Genomic DNA, 22,196 nt, shown 5'->3' on the forward strand with positions numbered 1-22,196 from the left:
CATAGGTATGTGCGGGGGTCTGTTAGCTCGAATCCTTACCTTGCTCCAGACTCTATTTGCTCATCCTGTTGTGAAACAGATATATGAGAGGAGGCAGTTAGTTAAAGTTGAGCGAGTTACCCATACTTATTTATGGGCTCTTCCTATACGCACAAGGGGACTCCCTCATAAAACAGGTAGTGACCAGAGGCAGGCAATTAACCAAAGTTGTTTTATGGGCTTCTTCCTTGGGTACTGTGGGACCCCTCCTCTTCTCCCTTCTAGGCCTTGGGATGAATACACAGTTTCAAGGCTTTCTTTCCCAGAGAGTGGAAATGATACATAGAATTTCAAGGACTTCCCTCCTCCCGTGTTAGCATGGTGTTCCTTCTGATGCTGGAACACCTGGACATGTTATCAGGCCAGGCTAAGGACTACTGAGGCAGTGGGTGAGACGTGTCTCCCTCCTCCTCCCTGCCTCAGTTTACTACCTATCCCACCTAGCACAGGTAGGTGGTTTTCACAGCAGACTGTGTCCATAACAGGCAGTGGGCATGGTGGAGAACATAGCCCCTGAGAGAGTCCCTGTTGTGTCTTTGCCAGGTGGCCTGTATCAGCTCCTGTCCTCTGAGAAGGGGGTCTAATGCTGTGGGATTTTCCACATTTTCAAGAGAATCCCCAAATCTGGATTTTTATGAGAATTCTGCTCCGTACGCTCCATCCTTTCCTTCATTCAGTATTTATGGAGGGACCACTATGTCTTGTGCTAAGCCTGAGGACAAAGCAGAGAACAAAACAGACAAAAGCCCCTACCTTCGGGGCACTTCTGGTGTAATGGGAGAGAGAAATAGTTCTAAAAACTGTGCAAATTATTAAATACATAAGATGGCAGTAAGTGCTATGAAGAAAAATAATATAAGGGAGGCAGCTGAGGATGGCTGGAGATGTGTTACAGCTGTGAATAAGGTGGTCAGAGAAGACTTAGCTGAGAAGGTGACATTGGAGAGCTCAGGTGTCACATAATTGCTTCACCCATTCCATATAGTTGGTGGTATTTATCGAGCACTTACTGTGTGCGAGGCACGGCTCTAAGTACTGGAGACAGACCGATGAATGAGGCGGACTAGGTCCTTTCCTCCATGGAGATTACATTTGTCAGCAGTAAGCAAGAAGCCGAATAGGATAAGGTCAGAAGGCGGCTCCTTGCAACAAGGGCAATAACAAAGGTAATGTGTCAGGGAGGAGGGAGAGAAGTGGGCAGGCTGGACAGAGGTGCTGGAGAAGGCCACTTGAAGTGACAGTGGGTGGATTGGAGGAAGCCTGCTATGCAAAGGTCCGGGGGGTGGGGGGAGGGAAGCCTGCATTCAAGGCCAGAGGAACAGCAAGTGCAAAAGCCATTGGGTGGGAACAAGGCAGGCCACGGTATTGAGCATCAAGGGACGATGAATTGGTTCCTAAGACAGAGCAATGCATATATATTAGGGAAACCCAAGGCCAAGGTCAAGCCCAGGCAAAATCATGAAACAGAAAATGTTTCTAAGTGGCTTCCTCGCCTTTTTCTCTAGATGCCATTTCCTCCTGCACAGGTGCTTCTCTGGCCTCATTTAATCCCCGAGCTCTTTCTCTTTCAAACTTACTCTCAGAAAAGGGTGTGATAGTTCACATGTACTGAAAAAAACAAAAACAACCCCCCCCCATAAGGCTAAAAAGCTTGTATTCTTCCTAGGGGCATTTACATTTAAATCACAACAATTTAAGTATGAAGTATAATGCAGCAGCTGTGGGGGTGTTGGGAGTATTTTATTGCTGGGGGAGTATATTAATTTCCTATGGCTGCTGTAACAAATTATTGCAAACTCAGTGACTTAAAACAGTACAAATTTATTATCTTAGAGTTCTGGAGATCCAAAGTCCAAAGTGAGTTGGCAGGGCAGTGATCCTTTTGGAGGCTCTGGGGGCGAATCTCTTCCCTTCACCAGCTCCAAGGAGCTGCCCACATTCCTTTCCTGTGGCCCTAAGTCCCTCTGACCTCTGCATCATCGTCACATGTCACATGTCCGTCTTTGATTCTGGCCCTCCAGCCTCCCTTTCAGAAGGACCCTGTGATTCCATTGAGCGCAGTCAGAGACTCCAGGATAATCTCCCCATCTCGAGAACCTTAACTGAATCACATCTGAAAATTTCCTTTTGCCGTGTGAGGTAACATAGACTCGGGTTCCAGGAATTGAGGCATGGACAATTGGGGGTCGTTATTCTACGTAACACACAAACTGACATTCTGGAGTCTGTGAAATTAAATCACCAGAAAGCTCCATACTTTCAGGTTGTTTCTGCTCACTATATTGGGGTTTGGTTTTTTGTTTTTGTCTTTTTTTTTCTTGGAATTTCAGGAATGAAATGGTTCTGTAGTCTTTTTGAAGGGCACCTTGCCCAAGCCATTTGGGTAATTTTCCTTAGTCCGAGTTAGCAAAGTCAGATAAGATTGTATCTCACTGCCCTGGTATTTTTGAACACATTGTTTACCCACAAAGTTCATTTGCATGGGAGCTCCTGGGAAAAGCCTTCTAATCCTCTGCAGTTTCTGACCCCTCTGGAATTTGAAAAGTAAAGGTCTAATGAAGCGGAAATAGCAGGGACCTGAGCCAAGGGCCTGAAAGGGTGGCCACTGCTGTTTGCCATGAGGTGCGGTACAGTGAGCACTGCGCGTGGAGCCCTGCAGTGGCTGCTGGTGCCTCCCGATGCGGGAGGGGGCCCTCCTGTTCCTGAGCTCTCCAGCAGAGCCCTGGATCCACCTGTGGCTTCTCTGAACTGCTTTGTGTCCAGCCTCTCAAAGGCAGGTCACCATGGAGGAAATGAGGCAGATCAGTACTTGAATTAGCACCCTGTTGTAGTGCATAAGTCGAACTGTCACCATAGCCTACTCTGAAGGGTTCATCGTTTGGAATCTTCTAGTATGTAGCTCTGACCCATTACCATTTCCTCCCCTGTATTCTGCCTTTCTCAGCTACTCACTAAGTTAGTCTTTTCTGTTCTATTTTTTTTTATTCTACCTACTGGATCAGAATCTTTTCCTGGTCAAACTTTCAAAGGTCTCTGTCTTATTGATTCGGTGGGTGTCCATCTCCATCACCTCCCGTCTACTTCCATAGTTTTTGATGTGTCCACACTCTATTCAATATTTGTTGATGAAAGAGATGAATGTAGCGGGCATTCACCTGCTCAACTGTTATAATAAGGCAAAAAATTATTTATAGGGACTTTAAAATAATGTTGACTTTTACTTTTGTTGTTACTTACATTGTATTAAATCAAAGTCAGACTTTGGGAGACTATGGCTTCTATACTTAAAATTATTAAAAAATATTTTTGGAGGACATTTATGTCATTGACTTTAAATGGACATTGCCTGAATTGTGATAGGCGGCAGAAAAGCCCTGTGGGAGCCTGAATCGGGGAATGAAAAGGATGGCTCTGGCATCAGAGAAGTCGGGGCTTGCGTTTGGCTCCGTCACTGCCACCTGTGTGATCTGGGGAGCAAGTCGGGCAGCCCTGCCAAGCCTGTTTCCTCTCTATTAAAGCAGAGTAGTGGTGGTGGTATTCCTTCATCAGGATGTGAGGAATAACAATCTATTGCAAGTCAAGGGCTTTTTGCCCAGTAGGCATGTAATCAATGTATGTTGAATAAATGTCTCGTGGTCAGAGTTCTGTTACTTTTAGCTCTGATGTTGAGGGTCTGTAATCCACAGGGTTGAAAGCGCCTAGTTGTGGACTCTTCTAGTTGGATAACCTAAGACCAATACATCTGCGCAGGGTAGTGTGGGCCACATTTGTTTCGACTCAGACACAGTTGAGTTCCTGCTATGCGTCAGACTGGCCAGCTGCTGAGATGTGGGGTAGGCACGTTATAAAAATTCCTGAGTATACAAGCGTTGGTGTATTAAAAAAAAAAAAACCAACATCGTTTAACACTGAAAAGTCATTGCAAAAATCTTGAACTTGTCTCTGCTTGCTGGCAGTAACAATGGTCAGGGGTTTGCTGAGCCAGTGCAACAAATTGGGGAAGAAATTGTTCCCAAACATCTCACTAGAACTGAAATTAAGATAGGCTGGCTTTCTGCCTCGAAAAGTGCCTTTGGAGGCGTTTGTCTGGATAGAGTAGAAGAAAGCAGTAACCAGGAGGCTGCATGCAAGGTTCTTTATCTCCTAAGACTCCCTGTGGGCCTCCCCCGCTTGTCAGCACCAGCTTGTTTAAAATTTCAGCTCCCTGAATCCCTCTATATTTTAAGAATTTGAATCTTTGTTTTAAGTAGCTCCTGAAGTTTCTGTTTCACACGATTCAGCTACTACCTGGAAGGAATAAAAGATCACCAGACCTTTGCTCTGCTGCCTCCCAGCTTCGCGCTCAATTGGGGTGAAAGCTCTGACTTAGGAACGTGCATGGTGGTGGTGCCCAGAGGTACGGGTGTGGGGTTGGCTCTGCGGAAGCCCTTTAAGGGCTCAAGCTCTTGCACTCTTGGAAGTCAGCTATGGCTGCTTCTCAAGTCTCCTATCATCGCCTGCTCTTGGGCCTCCTAAGGTCACATTTTGGGGAAAGTGGGTTGTCCAACAACAGCAATGCAAACTCAGGCGCCTATTTTAATTCATCCAGAGAGTGACGACAGGAGACGAAGGACTTGGGCAGGGGGCGGTTGGTTACTCTAGAACCCCTGGCCTCTACCTCGTGGTCCCGCCCCCGGAGTGCAGGGGGCGGGGCAGGAGGCCAACCCGGAGCCCCGCCCCCTGCACTCCGGCTTCGCGCCAGAGAGCGGAAGTGACGTGACCCAAAGCCATTTCCGGCGGGGCGAAACTAGGAAGAAACTTGAAGCTGTTGTGGCTTCCCTGCAGCCCGTGTTCGCTGCTCCTGTGCCCCGTGGCCCGGGACGCGCCGAGCCGTCGGGAGCCCCGGCCATGGGGCTGTCCGGCCCGTCGGCAGCGTGAGGCGCGGGGCCTCCCGTGGGCTCCCCTGACAGGCGGAGGGCGGGCAGGCGGGAGGCGTCTTTCCAGCCGCGGTCGTGGGCGCCGCTGCTGGCCCGGGCTGCGGGCATCATGAACATAGACGTGGAGTTCCACATCCGGCACAACTACCCCTGGAGCAAGTTGCCGGCCAACGTGAAGCAGGTAAGGTCGCAACCTGGAGCCGGGGGGCCCGTCCCCGCCTCCCGCCGTCACCTGCTGGCTGCGCCCGCGGGGCCGGGGCTGGTTCCTCTCCGCTGTCTCCCGCCCTCCCCCTAGCTGGGGTCTCGGGAAACCCGACCCGCAGCTCAGGGATGAGGAGGGGACTGCTCTGGGGCCTCCGAGGCAGGATGGGGCCGTGGCTAAAAGGGATGGGATGTTACCATACACTGGACTCGCCTGGCGCCTTTGCCCGAAGCCTCCTTTCAACCCTGCACTGGGCTAGGCGCCTGCGAAACGGAGATGTAGCACACTGACCTCCAGAACTCCGGGATGGTGGAGAGGGACGAGAAGCAAAAGAGTATGTTACAGGTGACAGCAGCTCTTGCGTCCCTGGGTTGTCGTGTGTGTGGGCGCACAGAGGAGGAAGTAAGGCACTACTGTCCAGGGAGTGTCGCGAGGATGTGTACAGGAGGCCTTTACACTGGGTCTTAAGGACGAGTAGGAGATAAGAGGGGATAACGATTTTCCAGGGAGAAGGAAAGTCGTTTGAAAAGGCTCGAACGAGTGGAAGCGCGTTTCTAGAGCAGTTGGGAGGTGGAGACATAGCGATGTGTTTGGGGCTGGGGCTTCGTGAGTGCGTGGGGGTCGGCAGCAGGGGAGGCTGAAAAAGCAGTCAGATCCAGATTTTGAAGGGGCTTTGCACTTGGCGATGGACGTTGTCCTCGTGAGAAGATAGGTTTGTCAGACGTTTCAACAGAAGTGATTTGCGGTTTTTGAGAGGTAACTCAAATGCTTGAGTTTAATTTTACTCAGTCATTTAACACAGTTATTGAACACCTGCTGGGTGCAGTGTCTTGTACAAGACAGACCCTGCCTTCATGGAGCCTGCATTTTAGTGAAGAAAGATAGTGAGTGAGTAAACATGTACCATGGCAGGTGGTGTAAAAGCATATGAAGGTGGTGGTACGGGCTACATGGGGAGCACCGTTTGTTTCTCTGATCGTAGACAGACCTTCAGGTTCCTCCCATTCTGCTTGGCTGAGAGTGAAATTCCGTTTGCCACTGGTGCTGAGCAGTTATATTTGGGAATTTGGGACAGCGGTGGCAATGGTGTAAGGATATTACTCTCGCCTCCTCTCCCAACTTGGGGACTGAGTTGTAGGAAATGAAAAATTTAAGGTTTGGCAGTGCATCGTGTAGCAGAGAAAATGTCTTCGCTTTAGGATTTCAAGAAAACAGGACAGTAGGAAGATAAATGTAAGGAGCTCAGAATTCTTGGTTGTCAGTGGCTGCCCACGTGGCATTTTATCTTGATGTGGAAAAATAAAGAGAGTCTCCACCTGAGGGAGAAAGTTTCTCTTGTTAAGCGTGAATGGAGGCTTTGGTGGACCCTTCTGTTCTTCGCGTTTTGTGGCATGTCTGAGCACAGCTGGAAGAACCACAGTCCTTTTCTTTGTTTCCGTTTTTTCCTCTGCTCCTCCTTGCACAAAGCTAAATGTAGCATGATGGAAGAAAGCTGGATGATTCGATTATGTCTGACATGAATGACTGACCTTTATTACTAGTAGAAATATCTCTAAACCTTAGTCATGGCTATTAAAAGTAATCACAGAGCACAGAGCTTAGGTGATTACTTTTGTAATCAAAAGTACCTAATTAAAATTAGGTGCAAATGTGACATTAAATTTTTAAAAATTGGTAAGATCACTTAAAGAGAGAGCATTAGATCTAGAGGAAACCCTTTAAAGGTTTTACAGAAAGCCTTAATATTTTGAATCCCCTAAACATCTCCAGTACTTCCCTAGCTTTAGTGCTATGTAGTGACTGGTAGAATAGTTTCTCTACAATGAATTTTAGTCCTAACTACTCGTAATGTTAAAATGGATAAAAATAACAGAAGCACATACATTTCCACAGTAGTATGAGTTGGTTTAACCTGAGATAAATACTCTAGTTGCAGGAAGAAAGATTTTTAATTTGTTCACATCCTCTCTTTTTCTTTAAAACACCACCCACCAGTGGTTCCAGTTATTTGCCAGTTTATGTAGATGGGTGTTTCATCTGTTTTGTGGGAAGATTGCCTTGGGGAGAGGATGTGTATGGGCATTTACCTTGGCTTTCCAAAACCTATGAGTAAGAACTATAATAATTGAAACCTCTGATCTTTATGTTATTAGTCTCTTAAGATGTCTAATTTTATTTTATAGCACGTTTGAAAGATCGTACCTAGTAATTAGAAGGGGGTCAGCAGTCACATGTTAAACCAAGTTTATGGTAACACATTGGATGTAATGTTGACTGTGATCAGGCAGGCATGTTCTTGGCTCTCACGAGAGCTCAGCTTGGAGCTTAAAACATTACATGCAAGTGTTTTGATTATTAAAATATATTGGAATTCTAAAATGGTTTAAATGTTTTCTAAGAGAGCATAAGATGATGTTTTAAAGAAGTAATCTTAAATTTAGAGATGTACGTTTGAAATGTGCATTCTCCAGAAATCTTAATCATATCATTCAGCTATAAATAATTATCAGACAGGGCTCTGTCCTCAGTCGCCATTTTTCAATTTAAATAAATGTAGGTGTGAGAAACCATCCATCTAACCAATACTCATAAATTGGGGACAGCCAAGAGGAAAATCTTTATGAGTAGAACTTAGCGCTGTGTTAACATATATGAAATTATGCTCTCAAATGGCTCTTTTATTTGATATTAAATACTTTAGGTAATTTTATTAAGTCCTTTTAGAAAGGTAGACTGAAAGTAAACACATTGAAATTTTGCTGTAAAACTATAGCAGAAAGTATTATAATATTTAAGAAAGTTTTCTTTATTCAGTTCTGGGAATTAGAGAATTCAGGATAAAATTAGGGGTTGCGGTCTTGTAATTTTGTGGAGGGGGAGTACTATAGTTTAGAAGCTAAATCTATTTGAATCTATTTAAATCTATTTGAAATTTTTTTAGAGTCTTGGAAATGCGCAGAGAGAATACGAAAAGCAGGTTGTCCTGTACAGTATCCGCAATCAGCTGCGGTACAGAAATAACCTGGGTGAGTAGAGACACGTTTGCATCGAGGTGAAATCGACTGTTGCTGAATTATCATCTTCATAACTCTCTCTTCAGTACATACGTTGTAGTTCTGAAATTATTCCACGTACAGACTTTTAAGAAACTATACTGGCCTGTCCCACCTAACAATTTGCATTAGCAAATAGAGTTTTCTTTTTAGAGTATTGTCAATGGATTTGTTTTATGTATAGAATGTTGATCTTGATTCAAATGCCCTCTTTTTACTTTAGATAAGGAACTATGCCAGAAAAGAAGTACATTAGTTCTTAATAACTTTTGACTTTGAGTTTTGTTTTTGTCTGCACAGATTTCCAAATAATATAACTTTAGCGAGAACTCTTTCTTTAATAATTGGAACAATTTTTAAACATAGTTAGGGTCATGTTTTAATGTTTGCTTTTTTTTTTTTTTTTGCTCAGGTTACTTTGATTAGTCTATTCCCTTGTCCTTCTAGTCTTCCCTCCCATTTGCTACTTTTTAAAAACGTAGTATTTCAGAGATGGGCATTCTTTTTAAATTTATTCCATGGAAGTCAGATGTCTCTTTACATTTAAATCACAAAAACCAACAGATACTTTTTAAAAATAGACTTGATTTTATAAAAAACTGCCATTTAGTTTGGCTATCTTGCGAAGTGACATAGTAAGGGGTTGAATGTTTTATACCTTTTTGAGATACATTTTATGTTCACTTTGCTTTTGATTTGGTAAGAATTATTTCTCTACTTATCTGTCCAAAGTACTTATATCTTTTGAAGTCTGTTTCTTATGGTATAATTGTTTTTTTTTTCCCATTTAGATTACTTTATTCATTCTCTTCCAATTTATATACTTTTAAATTAATTATTGGTTTGTAAAGTGTTTCTGAATGCATTTATAACTACATGTAAGGATAAGACACCTAAAAAAAAAAACTGGTGAATTTCTTTCTTTCCCCCAGTTAAACACGTCAAGAGAGATGAGCGCAAATACTACGAGGAGCTACTAAAGTATAGTCGAGACCATCTCATGCTGTACCCTTACCATTTATCGGATATTATGGTCAAGGGCCTGAGGATAACACCGTTTTCCTATTACACTGGGATTATGGAGGTGAGTTTGCCGCGGACCTGAACCAGGAGGAATGGGATGGGACTACATGTCAGGGACACTTGCAGATGGTGAGCAGCTCTGCCGCTCTCAGCTTCACTGTTTCTGAGTTTACAGTGTAAAAGGGCCTGGTGGTTACAAGCTAACGGTTCTAGCCACACTTGTACAAATAGTTGTCATTGTCAACATTTTCACAGTGGAAACATATCCTTTTAATCTGTGTTCTTGAAAGCCTTGTTTACCTCGTGCTGTTATCACATTAATCAGTCATTTATGTTAGCAGAGTTTGTGTAACATTTATTGCTTTTATTGCCTGATTGAGGTTAAAATTGTGGGTTACAGAACTGAACGTTAAGCTCAGAGAAACTTAATGTACTTAGCTGTTTACTAACTGTAGCGACAATAAATGATGGCATAGATGGAGCATTCAGTGTAGACTACATGTGTCAGAAAAAGAGAGCTGCTTTGGAAGCCCTGGCTGCTAATCTTTCTGTAATTATTAACTTCCAGATGTTTTGCCAAAGGCAGTTTTTTGTCCTCTGTTGAATACGTGTAAATACCAGTTACATACTTTTCAGAGCTGAGATCTATGTAGAGATTGGCAGTATTTAGCTAATGTTCATTTGCTGCTTAAATTACATTTGAGTCTGCCGTTTGGTGCTTACCGGCCACTTGAAGAACAGGGAGAGCCTAGAACTGAAGGAGGCGGGATGCTGGACTAGCAGTGCTGTTGGCTCCTGTATGCTGTGGCTCCCTCTGTGCGAGTTCCCTGTGCTTATCTCCTCAAGCCCCTTACTCACAGGCACTCCTGCAGTCCTCTGTCTCCCGTGCCCCTCCTTTGGAGGAAATGCAAAGTAAGCGTGAGCTGTGACAGAAAGCTCCTAGGCTCCTGTCCGTCTCTTCCCTGAGACGCAGAGTAGCATGGTGCAGGTGGCTGCTGATCAGTGAGTAGAAGAGGTGTTGCTGCCTCTTTGACTCTTTTTCTGGTGGTGTCCACAGGTTTGGGGGAGATACTAGAGGGAGGTTGTGTCCCATTTGCCAGCTTTCAGCTATGTCCACATGCTGTCTGGTTTCTGTTCTTACACCATTGCGTATAGCTTTGGGGTTGAAAATGGGTCTTATCTCCCCAGTAAACAGGTGGTTTACTATTGGAAAAAAACCAGATGGGAGTTGGAAGAAGCTGGATACTGAATTTAACTCTGCAGCTGATGGGGACTCGTAGGAGCAAAGATGACTAAGTGGTCAGACACTCTGTTGGCAGTGCCTGTCTTAGGTGTGTGCTGATGGGGCTGCGACCCATTGCTGGGCCTTTCCTCGGGGTGAGAGTCTAGGGTCAGGTGTGACGCGCGGAGAGGCTGGGATCCTGAGCTCTCACGGAGGTATTCCCTACCTAGTTTCCACAGGGCAGCAGCTGCAGGTCAGCGGCCTGCGGCTCACAGACAGTGCTAGGAGCAACCGCGCCGTCAGCGTCCCATCTTCAGTTACAAGGCTGAGACCACACGTTAACTGCCACGATGTGGCTTGCGTGCTTTGGGTTGCTAAACTGATCTCAGTGCTTCATGTAACAATTATTGTTCCTCTGTTTGCCTTAGAAATACATATATTTACACATATTTTGTCTAAAGACATTTTGCACTTAAAAATTTGTATTTTTTTCTTTTAAAAAGGACATTATGAACAGTGAGAAAAGTTATGATTCACTGCCCAATTTTACTGCTGCTGACTGTAAGTATTCAGTTGTGCCAAAGGAGGTGGTGTTTGTGTGTCTTTGTGCATGCACGCTGTTGTGTCACTGTTGTAATGTGTGTTTGTGCCTGAGACATGTGAAAGAGGGGAACAGCAAGCGTCACTGTTGACGGGAATTTTATCAGGTGATACAAATCAAGTGTAACATCTAGTCTAAATGTCTTAAGAGGAATGTTTCAGTGTTAGAATCAGAAAAATGAAACTAGCCTATGTATTTCTAGAGCATGGAGTTTTTTCTGATACTTGGGCTGTGTTGTGTAACAAGTGAGGGAAGAAGACTTGTGTACGATATTTTTACAGCATGATATACACTTGTGACTAACATAATTTGCTAGTGTTATGCTTATTTTATGCTTATTTGAAATGTGACATAGTTCTGTTATGTAAGAAGAAACTTGCTGAGAAGTACACTTTGACTTCCTGAAATTGGAAGGACTTCTGCTTTTCAAAAATAAAGTGTCAGCCTGAGTTCATCTCTCTGTTTCATTATCTTGTGTATTTATTCGAAGAGTTCTTTTTAATTTGATGTTGCCAACCAATAATCGAAAGATGAACAAAAGCCAAGAGTTTTTTTCCTAAAAGACCACAGGTGTGCTGCCATTTCAAGAGGTATTAGAAGTTTTTAAAGGAAAGTCTTTTTCTTTCAGGTCTAAGGCTTCTCGGCATAGGAAGGAACCAGTACATTGACCTAATGAATCAGTGCAGGTCGTCGAAAGTAAGTCAGTCCCTCCCTCTCTTTCTCGTGTGTTGTCCTCCTCAGCACAGGCTGAGCAAACTTTTAGTGTTAGAGACAATGAACTGTAATTTCTCTGGTCACGTAAAATATAGCTAATACAGAAACCGTACAAAAACTCCTCAGTATTTTCTAGGCTATGGTTTAAGTGATTATTTAATTAAAACAGTTGAAGGCATAAAACATGTAGCTTCTTTTTAAAAATTGATTTTGTCCTGCTGGTCTTTTTTCTTGCTCATTCCACTCCCTGGGTTTATTTAGTGAGTGCAACGAGTACACTTTTCCAAAAGCAGGATGTTCCAAAAACATCCTGGGTTTGATTTTAGTTTCTGGGTTTAGGTCCAAATTTAATGATTAGTCTTTTTATGTAACTTACTTTGAAGTAATTTGAGTAGGGTCTTCTCCATCCTCAAACTTAGAAAGGTATTAGCCCGTTAGAAACAGTCTTCTTACAGGGTTGAGAAAAAAGAAAGTAGTAAATTTAGACTGATTGCCCATTGTACTGTTGCAGAAATTTTTCAGAAGGAAAACAGCCCGTGATCTTCTCCCAGTGAAGCCGGTGGACATTGCCATAGAGGCGTGGTGGGTGGTGCAGGCTGGATATATCATGGAAGATGACATAAAGGTAGTTATCTGGAAAAGGGTTTTTATTTTAAAAATTATTGTAAACTGTAGTTCTCTAAGTGTTATTAAAAAGTAACACTATTTGGTTTTCTTGGAGAAAATCAAACAAATTCAAAATACAGGATGATCTTAGTAGGCTGAAATACTGGTGGGCTCCCAAGATGCTCTTGAATAATGAGGGGGACTCGACTTGGTTCGTGCACAGCCCCCTGGGGATTGTAACCAGAGAGCAGTTTCGGGTGGATGGGTGTGATGCTGCAGCCACCGACAGTCGTGTCGGCCGGCCCTTTTAAGCACCCGCTGTGTGCTAGGTGTGCCCGGCACTGTTCCAGCACTTTTATGCTGTCTCCTTTGATGCTCAGGACAGCCCCTGAGGTGTGTATGCTTTGTACCCCATTTCACATGTGAGGAAAGTGAGCCCGGAGAAATGACGGCTCAAGGCACAGTGGTAGGAAAGGGCCAGGACTTGAACCCAGGTGTCAAAGTGAAGGGAAATGGTATTGCCAGTGGTTGGGCCACATTTCACGTGCACCTTGCGCGTTGTAGAGGAGATGTTGGTGTCCGGGAACAGGGTGGGGTGACGGACAAGGGCCTTAGGGACCAGGTCCCATGTCTGGGGGGCTGAGGGAATGTGAGTGAGCATGTGGGCTTTTTGTTCGTGTTTCATTTTACCCCAGAGGACAGCTACATGAGTGGGAGGCTCGGAAGTTTTGCATCAGTGTGAGCACTTCCTAGCAGAGCCGCCAGACTGTCCTGAGATAGTGGACTTCTGACTTGTGGCAACCATGTGCAGTTTGAATCCGCTTTATTTTTGAAAGGTTCAGAATCACAAATGGGTCAGATTTCAGTCCAAAGAAGAGGAATAAAGACTGGTGTTTATTGTGAACGTTCATTACCACAGGTGCTGTTATTGATGGTTACTCTGTTCTGTAAGTTCTGCCGGCAGCATCTTCCTGCACCTTAGTCGATGCTGATGTGCAGAGCCTGTTAGAATTCTGGAGTGAAAAATGAAAAAAGTATGTCGTTCTGGTTTAAACATGAATAGATTTGAGGGGATATGAATTAGTGAATTTGGACCGAACTTAATTGAAAATATTTTGCTTTTCTTAGATATGCACTTTGTCTGAGAAATTCGCTATTGATAAGATCATCGATGCAGGTCCTCAGCTCGCTGGATCACTAGATTACAATGTAGTACATAGTAAGTGGTTAGTAGAACTGGTCTTTTTCAACGTAAAAACATGTTTTAAGTCATTAAAGTTAGTAGCAACTTTTTATTAATTAGGTAAAAATAGTAATGTTTCCTAGAGGCATGTTATTCTGTGAAATGTGACCGTAGTCCATTGTTTTCCACTGTGGCTGTAATTAGTCACATCCACTAGAAATTTATACAAATGAATCATGAGAAAAATATTGCTGTTTTGAGCATATGAGGGAAGCTCAGATTTGAAAACTTAATTCTTCTGTTTTACTTTTTTGTTTTTCACATGGCATTCAGTTGTATGAATCTTGTTATTTAAAAAAAAATTTTTTAGTATTGTTCAATTACAGTTGTCCCCATTGTTCCCCATTGCCCTCCCCTGCCCTACTCCCGCCCCTCACTTCCACATTAATCCTTTCCCCTCTTGTCCTTGCCTTGGGTCCTTTATACACGTTCCTTGACTTGACCCTTCCCTTTCTTTTCTCCCGTTTACTACAGAAAATCAGGAATCACTTTTTTTTTTTAAATATTTAGTATGCCATCTAAAAGGTATTTTTGCTTCTATAGGTTTATATAACAAAGGATTTATTTATCTGGATGTACCAATATCTGATGACAGTTGTATAGCAGGTAAGTGTGTGCTAATATTTTTTAGTGTTTTTTTTAATGGTTCTGGCAAGTTAGACACAAATCATTCCAGGATCTTTGGTGTTAGAATTTTCCAAAGAAGGAAAGACATTCATTTTCTCATTACTCTGTGATGTGTTTATGGTGGTTTTACTTAAAGTCCTTACTTTCATTTTTATATTATTTGATGTGTACACTATATTAAAATAATAGAAATGTGGGTTAAATTCCTCACAATCCTAAATCCAATTATTCTAAGTTTATGTCACTGTTTAGCGCATCACAGTTTTTACATGTATTCAGTAATATTACAGAATTGTGTATGCTCCGTTTCCACTGATCAGTGCCTCATATTTCATGTCACTGCCGTCTTTTTTGTCTTCATTTCTTCCTTCCTACTTTACCCTCCAGTTAAATCAAAATTAAGTCCCTTGTATATTTCCTTCTACACTGAGGGGTATATTAATTCATTAACTCATCACCTATTGCAGGTCATTTAGATTATTTCCAGTGTTTTGCTACAATAGTGATGTCATTAACATTTTTGAACACAGGATATAGCTTTTTCCTGTAGGTTAGATTTCTTACCAATTTGTAGAAACACTTGTTATGTTTAGGTTATGTGTTACAAGTATGTGTTCCAGGATACCCTTTTAGCTGTTTTTCGTGTTTGTGGTATCTTTTACCATACTAAGATATTTAATATTTGTGTAATCAAATAGAAAGTGTCAGAAAGTTCCAGGGAATGGCCTTACTATTAATAACCGACAGGTGGGTGGTAGGGCTCATCGCAGAAACACTCCTGCATATCAGTGTGCGTCATGGCTGGTTATCATGCCCTCGAGTGTCCTGATCTTCCTGTCCGCCTGTGTTGATGATGCTTCAATAAGGCATTTGGAACCACGTATAGACATGAATTCTGTTTTAAGCTCAGGCATGCTAGTTTTAAAATTTGGAAGCTTTTGACAAGGAATTGATTTCTGGCAGACAGAGGTGGTAGTGGTCTGCTGTCACCCCTGGAAGACATGAAAGCATTCCTTGGGTCCCCACTCTTACTTATGAACTCACACGGACTCCTCGAGATCCACCTGAAAAGACCGGTGTTTGAGCAGTTCCTTTCGGTCCATGCTGCCAGTTTGGACACTGACTCGCGTTAACACGAAGTCCTGGGGGAAGCAGCAGAGAAGGGCTGAGTGGGTGGCTCTTGATTGCAGTGTCCCGTTCCTGCAGGCTCCAGCCTGGCAGGTTCTGGTGGCACAGACAAGAGCCTTGGTATTGTGACTGCTGTCTGCACGGGGCCTCCGGCTGGTCCCCAGGTTGGCATAACCCGTGAAAGGAGAGCAGTCTGATAACATGGAAGCCGTCACATTCAGCCCAAGAGCCACCTGACGGCGACTTCAAAGGAAGCAGCTCCGATGTGCTTCCGCAGAAAACAAGTCCTGGGGGTGGCGGAACAAACAAATGTGGGGAGGGAGATACTTCGGAGAGAATAATCATGGAAGGGTCCGTTATTAAATAAAATACATTTAGTCCACCATCATCATACTTCACGCTTTACTTTTTATGTCTCCTCTTTCTTTCGTGGTTTCTAGATTTCTATTATGCTTGCATAGAGTTCTTCTAGGACATACAAATAGTCTAAAAATTCTTTAAAACTTCAATCATACTTATTTAAAACTGTGGTGTTGAATTTATTTTCACATTTGATGTGAAATAAGGGCCCAATTTGGATAACCAGCAGCATCTGGATAAATGGTAGCACGTTTTTCCAGTAACTCGTTACCACTGAACAGAATTCTGCACGGCTTCCGTCATCCATGCAATTTCCCTCCATTTGGATTAGTTCTCACGTCCTTTTTCTTCACGTGCGTTTATTCTTAGACCCTGTTATTGTTACTACGGTGACTTAAAGTAACCTTTAATGTTGGCTGCAGCCAGGCCTGCCCTGTGTCTTTTCTTTATAACTTTCCTGGCTATTCCTTGCTGTTTCTTTATGTTCACTTATTTTTATGAAGATTTTATTGAGTAGGCGATAATTATGATATAAAATTCTAAATTTACAAAAGAGTATAAAAACACTTGCCTCCCACCCCTGTCCCTAGCCAACCTATTTTTCTTGCAGCAGCTACTGTTAGGATTCTTGTATATCCTTCCCAAAGTGTACTAAGCACATGGGCACGTGTAAAGGGTCTGGCAGTAGTCTGTCACTTGGTAAGTGTTCAGTAAGTGTTTGTTATTACTAATTATTACACAACTGATAGTGTAGGAAAAGGGTTAAATACATCAAATACGGGAATTATAAAATATTTCTGAAAAGAAACCTTTGATCATTAAAAGTATGTGGATGACTGGAATACGGGGAGCACAAGCTCAGAGAATGATGTGACCCAGATACGAAGTGAAGAACCAGTCCTGTCTTATATGTTGTGGTTTTTCGTGGTATCTTCCTGCTCACGATTTTATCTTACTTCTCCCTGTTGGGAGCGATACAGGTTTGGGATGCAGCTGGATGGTATTAGGGTCTAGGACACAGGGGTACCCAGATTCTGCTGTGGCTACCAGGAGCGTCCAGCCTTTTGGTGTGTCTGGGACTCACTGGAAGAAGAAGAGTTGTCTTGGGCCACACATTAAATACACAGAAACAGTAATGAAAACCGATGAGCAAAAAAAAGGATTAAAGAAAATTTATGATTTTGTGTTGGGCCACATTTATAGCCATGCTGGGCTGCACTCGGCCCACAGCCCGTGGGTTGGATGCCCAAACACTCTGCCTTCTCAGAGTTTTTTCAGGGGAAATGAGCCCAGAGGGCGTAAGGCAGAGGAAGGCGCAGTGCCTCTGTTCTTGCCTGGGCAGACTGCTCTGTTACACTGGATTAGAGCACCTGGACCAAAGAGATGGAAACAAGTCCGAACAAACTTCCAGGTGGAGAGCAGAGCTTGGGCCGTCTCTTGTGCCGCAGAAGGCCTTGGCCTTCTTCCTGCTGAGGAGGGCGCAGGCTAGAAAGGCCCGAGGAGCAGAGTATACCAGGATTGCTGGTAAACGGTGGGTGGCAGTCACACAGGTGACCTCCCTCTTCTCTGTGTGGAGTGGGGGTGACGGGAGAAAGGCAGCGAGCCAGCGCTTTCCACGTACCTGGTTTTCGTGTGGCCCGGCCAGCCAGTCAGTCCTTTGCTGCTCTGCCTCAGCCCCACCCCGCCTCCACCGCCTTCCCTGTTCTGAAGCAGCCCGGGTCCCCCTGCCTTCCTGTCAAGCCCTGTCCTCAGCACCTCCTCTGCCTCTGCAGTGTGCAGAGGTCCTTGGGGATTAGATTCCTCTCTGCTGCTGGAGTCTTCCCTCTGTGGGCAGGGTTGATGTGACCTTAACTTTGGTGGTTTTAGAGCACTTACTGTCCAGTGGATAAGATGAGTCAAAAGCTGAATTCAGTATTTTAAGTTAGAGGTTTCTCTTTTTGAATAGATATTTGAATTAATGCTTTCTTTTTTATAGAGTTATGTTACTGAGAAAAGTCTGTTTTGTTTATTTTAGTTCCTCCTCTTGAAGGTTTTGTAATGAATCGAGTGCAGGGTGATTATTTTGAAACTCTACTCTATAAGATATTTGTGTCAATAGATGAGCACACTAATGTTGCAGAGGTAAGTGTATCAACGTCTTGTGAAATAATTTTATTAAAAGATTTTATTTATTTATTTTTAGACAGAGGGGAAGGGAGGGAGAAACAGGGAGAGGAACATCAATGTGTGGTTGTCTCCTTGCACACCCCCTACTGGGGACCTGGCCCGCAACCCAGGCATGTGCCCTGACTGGGAATTGAACTCACGACCCTTTGATTTGCAGGCCGGCGCTCAGTCCACTGAGACATAACAGCCAGGGGCTTGTAAAAGAATTTAACCTCCAGATTATAAGTTAAGTTTGTGTGAAGTAGTTAAAATTATTTAATGATATGGTCAAGGTGTTTTAAAAATCTATACCTGGGTAGATCATGGACTATTAATATACTTAAGTCATTATTCTTAAGTTATTTCCTGCATTTACAAAATTTGGTAAATAACTTTTTATTAGGCTTTACAGTCTTGCACTGCATAACACCATGAGAGAGGGGCTGCATTTATGACAGCGGTCCCATAAGATTATAATGGAGCTGAAAAAGTGCCACGGTCTAGTGACATGGTAGCCTTCCTAAGGTCACACATGGCACAGTGAACCCCTGTTTGTGGGGGATGGGCCTGGTGTACTGCCCACAGACTGTTCCCCTTTCTAGACCAGTGTTTCACGGGGGCCACCCTTGCAGTTCCTTGTTAGAATTGTAAGATGCCCTTCAGCAGTCACCATTAGGAAACTTTGAAGAAAACAAGTTTCCTACTTACAGGCCTTGGAGTGTACTAGGCAGGGGGAGGGGAAGGGATGTCCAGGAAAAAAACCCTAAGTAACTTAAATGCTAGTTATTGATATTAAGATCTCCAAAACATGACGTCTAGCCCCAGTGGTCAGTTACGGAAATCAAGATCCAGAACACCGGAGTCTCGGGGGCAGGGGGAGGTGGCCTGGCTCTTCGGTCCTGTGGCTGGCAGTGCGTTTATTCCAGATAGCCTTTCTCGGAGGGGAGTCCTCTGCAGTCAGAGCTTAAGTCAGGCGCTCGCATCGCCAAAAGAAGAGCCAGCTGGAGGGCGTAAACTGCAGCGAGTCCGTGACTCACTCACGCGTGTGTGGCGATGCGGGTGTAAACAGACCTCCCCTGCTGCCAGCAGCGTGAAAGCGCAGCGCGGGCGTTGCAGTGCGGGCGGTGCCGTCCGGGCCCTGTAGCAGTACGCTGTGTGGTGTTCGCACTGCACGGACTCGGCTCCCGGTGCGGTTCTCAGGTTGTAGCCCTGCCTGCAAGCACTGCGTGACTGTCTAGTAAAAGGATGTTCTGGGAGTTTCCTTACTTTAAATGAGACGGAATTAAAGAGGAAAGAACCTTAAGTTGTTAAGGTCACTACCTGGATTTGTACGACTCTAAGCATCTTAAAGATATGGAAAGCAGAAAATTCTGATTTCAAAATTCATTCAGTCTTTCAATTATTCATAATAAAAAATTTTTCTAATTATGGTTAAAATGTCTACTGCAACTGTGTTAATATGCTGATAATTCTAAGAATGTCACACAGTTTTTAATTTCATTTTCCAGCTTGCAAACGTGCTTGAGATAGACCTATCCCTTGTTAAGGTATGTAATTTTTATACTCCTTTTACTTACAATGTAAATACTGAACGGATTTTATTTTAGGTTTTTGTCTTGATAAGCTCCCTAGAAACGGAGGCAGTGGGCTTCTTTTCAGCTGTGGGAGAAGTGTGCACAGTCAGGGGGCTTACGTGATAGGAAGGGGCAGGGTGGGGGCCCGCCACTAGCAGCCCACCCCGAGGAGTGCACGGGAGCGCCCACACTTCTCTGCGGATCGGGAGGCAGGCTGATGGGCGTCTTGTAATGAGGTCGTTAAGGCAGCAGCTCCGCCGCTGGGGACAGATCTAGGGAGGCCAGGCCGGAGAACTGGGCGCATTCCTCTCTCCGTGCGTGAAGACCTGAGGGGAAGAATCGGTGCACAGGAAATTGTTTTTCTACTTACAGGATGAAAATGTGTGAGGACGTGTAGGCATAGTCTGTGATCACATTTTGTCTGCAAGGATTCTGATGTCTGGTGTATTTGAAATGCTCATTTCCTGTATGTATTTCTTTCAGAATGCTGTGTCGATGTACTGCCGATTGGGCTTTGCCCATAAGAAGGGACAAGTGATAAACTTGGATCAACTTCATTCATCATGGAAAAATGTTCCATCCATAAACAGATTAAAGTAACTCATTTATTTCGTATGAGATCTTAGAGTTTTCCTTTTAAAAAATATAACAATACAGTTTCACATACAAAAATTTTACTTAATTTGCCATCATTTGAAGTGAACCCTATATATTAGTGTTCTTTTAAAATTTTATGTGTGATGAGTCTTTTAGAACCTGAGGGAAACTAAGAACCCTAGGAAACAAGCATGTACAACATTTCACGTATATGGTGATTTTAAAGGGCTCTCAAATTCCCCGGAACCCTGGGGAAGATCTGTAGGCCTTGGTTAGGAATCCTTGTCCGGTGAGGGCGCAGCATTTTGGGGCTACAGTTCAGTGTCAGGCTTGAGTAGGACTGGTGCAGGTGGATGTTTGTGATTTAAGTTCTGACTTCACTGACTACTTTTATGTAAGACCACGCACAAGATCTCTAAAAGTGAGTGGTTTCTTCGTTACCAGGAGCACTTTAGATCCACAGAAGATGCTGCTGTCGTGGGACGGCGGGGAGAGCAGGAGTCCTGTGCAGGAAGCCTCGTCCGCCACTGACACCGACACCAACAGTCAAGAAGACGCAGGTTAGCAGTGACTCGGTGTGATGTGCAGTGCCTCTGCAGACAAGGCGTGTGTCTGCACGCACACTCACGGGGGAGCTCTGGAGACTTAGTGATCTTACAGTTTGTTCCAGAGTTCACTCATTCGATGTGCAGTCTGTGAGTACTGACCAAGGTGTTGGGCACTGTGCTAGGTCTTAAGGGTATATGATGGACAAGAACATGGTACCTTTCTTCTAAGAATTAAGTCTAGGGAGAGAAGGCAGTGCAGCTGCAGAAACCACAGCAGTGTGAGAAATGGTGCAGTGTTTGTGGGGAGCAGAGAGGAAGGGCCCCCTTATTGCCTGGAGGGTTTGGGAAGCCTTCAGGGAAGAGACAGTATCTGGGCTAAGAATGAGTAAGAGCCAGCTCGCAGGTGAGGAAGGGAGCTGTAGCGCGGGCTGAGCACGGAGGGAGGCAAAGCCTAGGGGGTGGGGAGCCGCGCCTGGTCTGTGTCGAGGGGAGAGCAGCAGAGCGTGGGCTCCCAGTTCTCCCCCAGTAGCTCTGTTACCTGGGCCAGGTGACCTGTCTGAAGAGGTTAGGCTGCTTGGACTATTGATCTGACAGATCAAGACTTGGTTAATTATTGCTTTTCAAGAACTTAACTACAAAAGTGAGTGCCTTTAAAATACATTTTTTAAAAAACTTCATGTTGGTGATTAGTACTGGGACCCATACGTTGACAGTATGGCTTATATTAATTATGTACTTTCTGGTTATTAAATAAAGCTGAAATGAAATAGTTTCTCATTCCAAATGATAAGCAAAGAATACTTTTCATTTACTTGATTTTAAATTACAATTTTTTTCAGCTGACACGGCCAGTGTAAGCAGTTTGAGTTTGTCTGCAGGACATACAAAGCGTATAGCGTTTCTCTTTGATTCCACTCTCACTGCCTTTTTAATGATGGGGAATCTTTCACCAGTAAGTCAAATTCTTGTTTAAATATAAAAATGCGTAAAACAAAGATTAGATGTAAAGTAATTCAGTGCTTCTGTATCTTTTTAAAAATATGTCACTAGATTTATTGACAATATGACAATATGACTGCCTTTGATTTATATTCCATGGAGGGGGAGAGTAACTGTTATGTGACGGGTACTTTTGTAACTAGAAGAATAAACCCCTCTACTCACGCACCGTTAAGTTTAAATATGTTGGAAAGCATAACATGAATGTAAGATGCTGTGCTCAACATAAAAGGAGACCTAGAACTTGAAATTACTTGTATAAGACACGACGATATATTTTAACGTGTTTTTTTGTTTTGTTTTTTTTTTTGCTGCTTTATCGCAGAACCTGAAGAGCCACGCAGTCACAATGTTCGAAGTTGGCAAACTCTCAGATGAGTCTCTGGACAGCTTCCTTGTAGAACTAGAAAAGGTAAAGCTGGGTTGCTTATTAGGGGCTGCCAGCGCATTTGGAACCTTTTCCTGCTTGATAAACCATCAGTGAATGATTTATGTAGGGTTTTAGTGTATTCTTGCTTGTTCCTACCTCATTCCCCACCTGAATACTGTGGTAGTCATTTAGCTTTAAGCATACTGAGTGCATGAATGAATTCTGTGAC

The 22,196-nt window shown here is 43.8% G+C and overlaps 1 protein-coding gene across 2 annotated transcripts in view; it reads left to right on the forward strand.

Moving 5' to 3' along the window:
• The first annotated feature begins 4,799 nt into the window (after positions 1–4,799).
• Positions 4,800–22,196, forward strand: part of FAM91A1 (family with sequence similarity 91 member A1) — a 36,955-nt gene continuing 19,558 nt past the window's right edge. Inside the window, exons 1-14 of one of the 2 annotated variants that reach the window (XM_028533926.2) lie at positions 4,800–5,136; positions 8,099–8,183; positions 9,143–9,294; positions 10,959–11,016; positions 11,685–11,752; positions 12,282–12,395; positions 13,505–13,595; positions 14,163–14,225; positions 17,749–17,855; positions 19,388–19,426; positions 19,937–20,049; positions 20,495–20,610; positions 21,438–21,550; positions 21,923–22,009. In XM_028533926.2, the coding sequence (XP_028389727.1) occupies positions 5,065–5,136; positions 8,099–8,183; positions 9,143–9,294; positions 10,959–11,016; positions 11,685–11,752; positions 12,282–12,395; positions 13,505–13,595; positions 14,163–14,225; positions 17,749–17,855; positions 19,388–19,426; positions 19,937–20,049; positions 20,495–20,610; positions 21,438–21,550; positions 21,923–22,009 (1,278 nt within the window). In that variant the 5' untranslated portion in view covers positions 4,800–5,064. Of the gene's footprint in view, positions 5,137–8,098; positions 8,184–9,142; positions 9,295–10,952; positions 11,017–11,684; positions 11,757–12,281; positions 12,396–13,504; positions 13,596–14,162; positions 14,226–17,748; positions 17,856–19,387; positions 19,427–19,936; positions 20,050–20,494; positions 20,611–21,437; positions 21,551–21,922; positions 22,010–22,196 lie in introns of those variants that run through there. The other variant, XM_036031395.1, reaches the window with a different exon arrangement.

This window comes from Phyllostomus discolor, chromosome 7 (genome assembly GCF_004126475.2).
Source record: "Phyllostomus discolor isolate MPI-MPIP mPhyDis1 chromosome 7, mPhyDis1.pri.v3, whole genome shotgun sequence".
In the NCBI taxonomy this organism is placed as follows: domain Eukaryota; kingdom Metazoa; phylum Chordata; class Mammalia; order Chiroptera; family Phyllostomidae; genus Phyllostomus; species Phyllostomus discolor.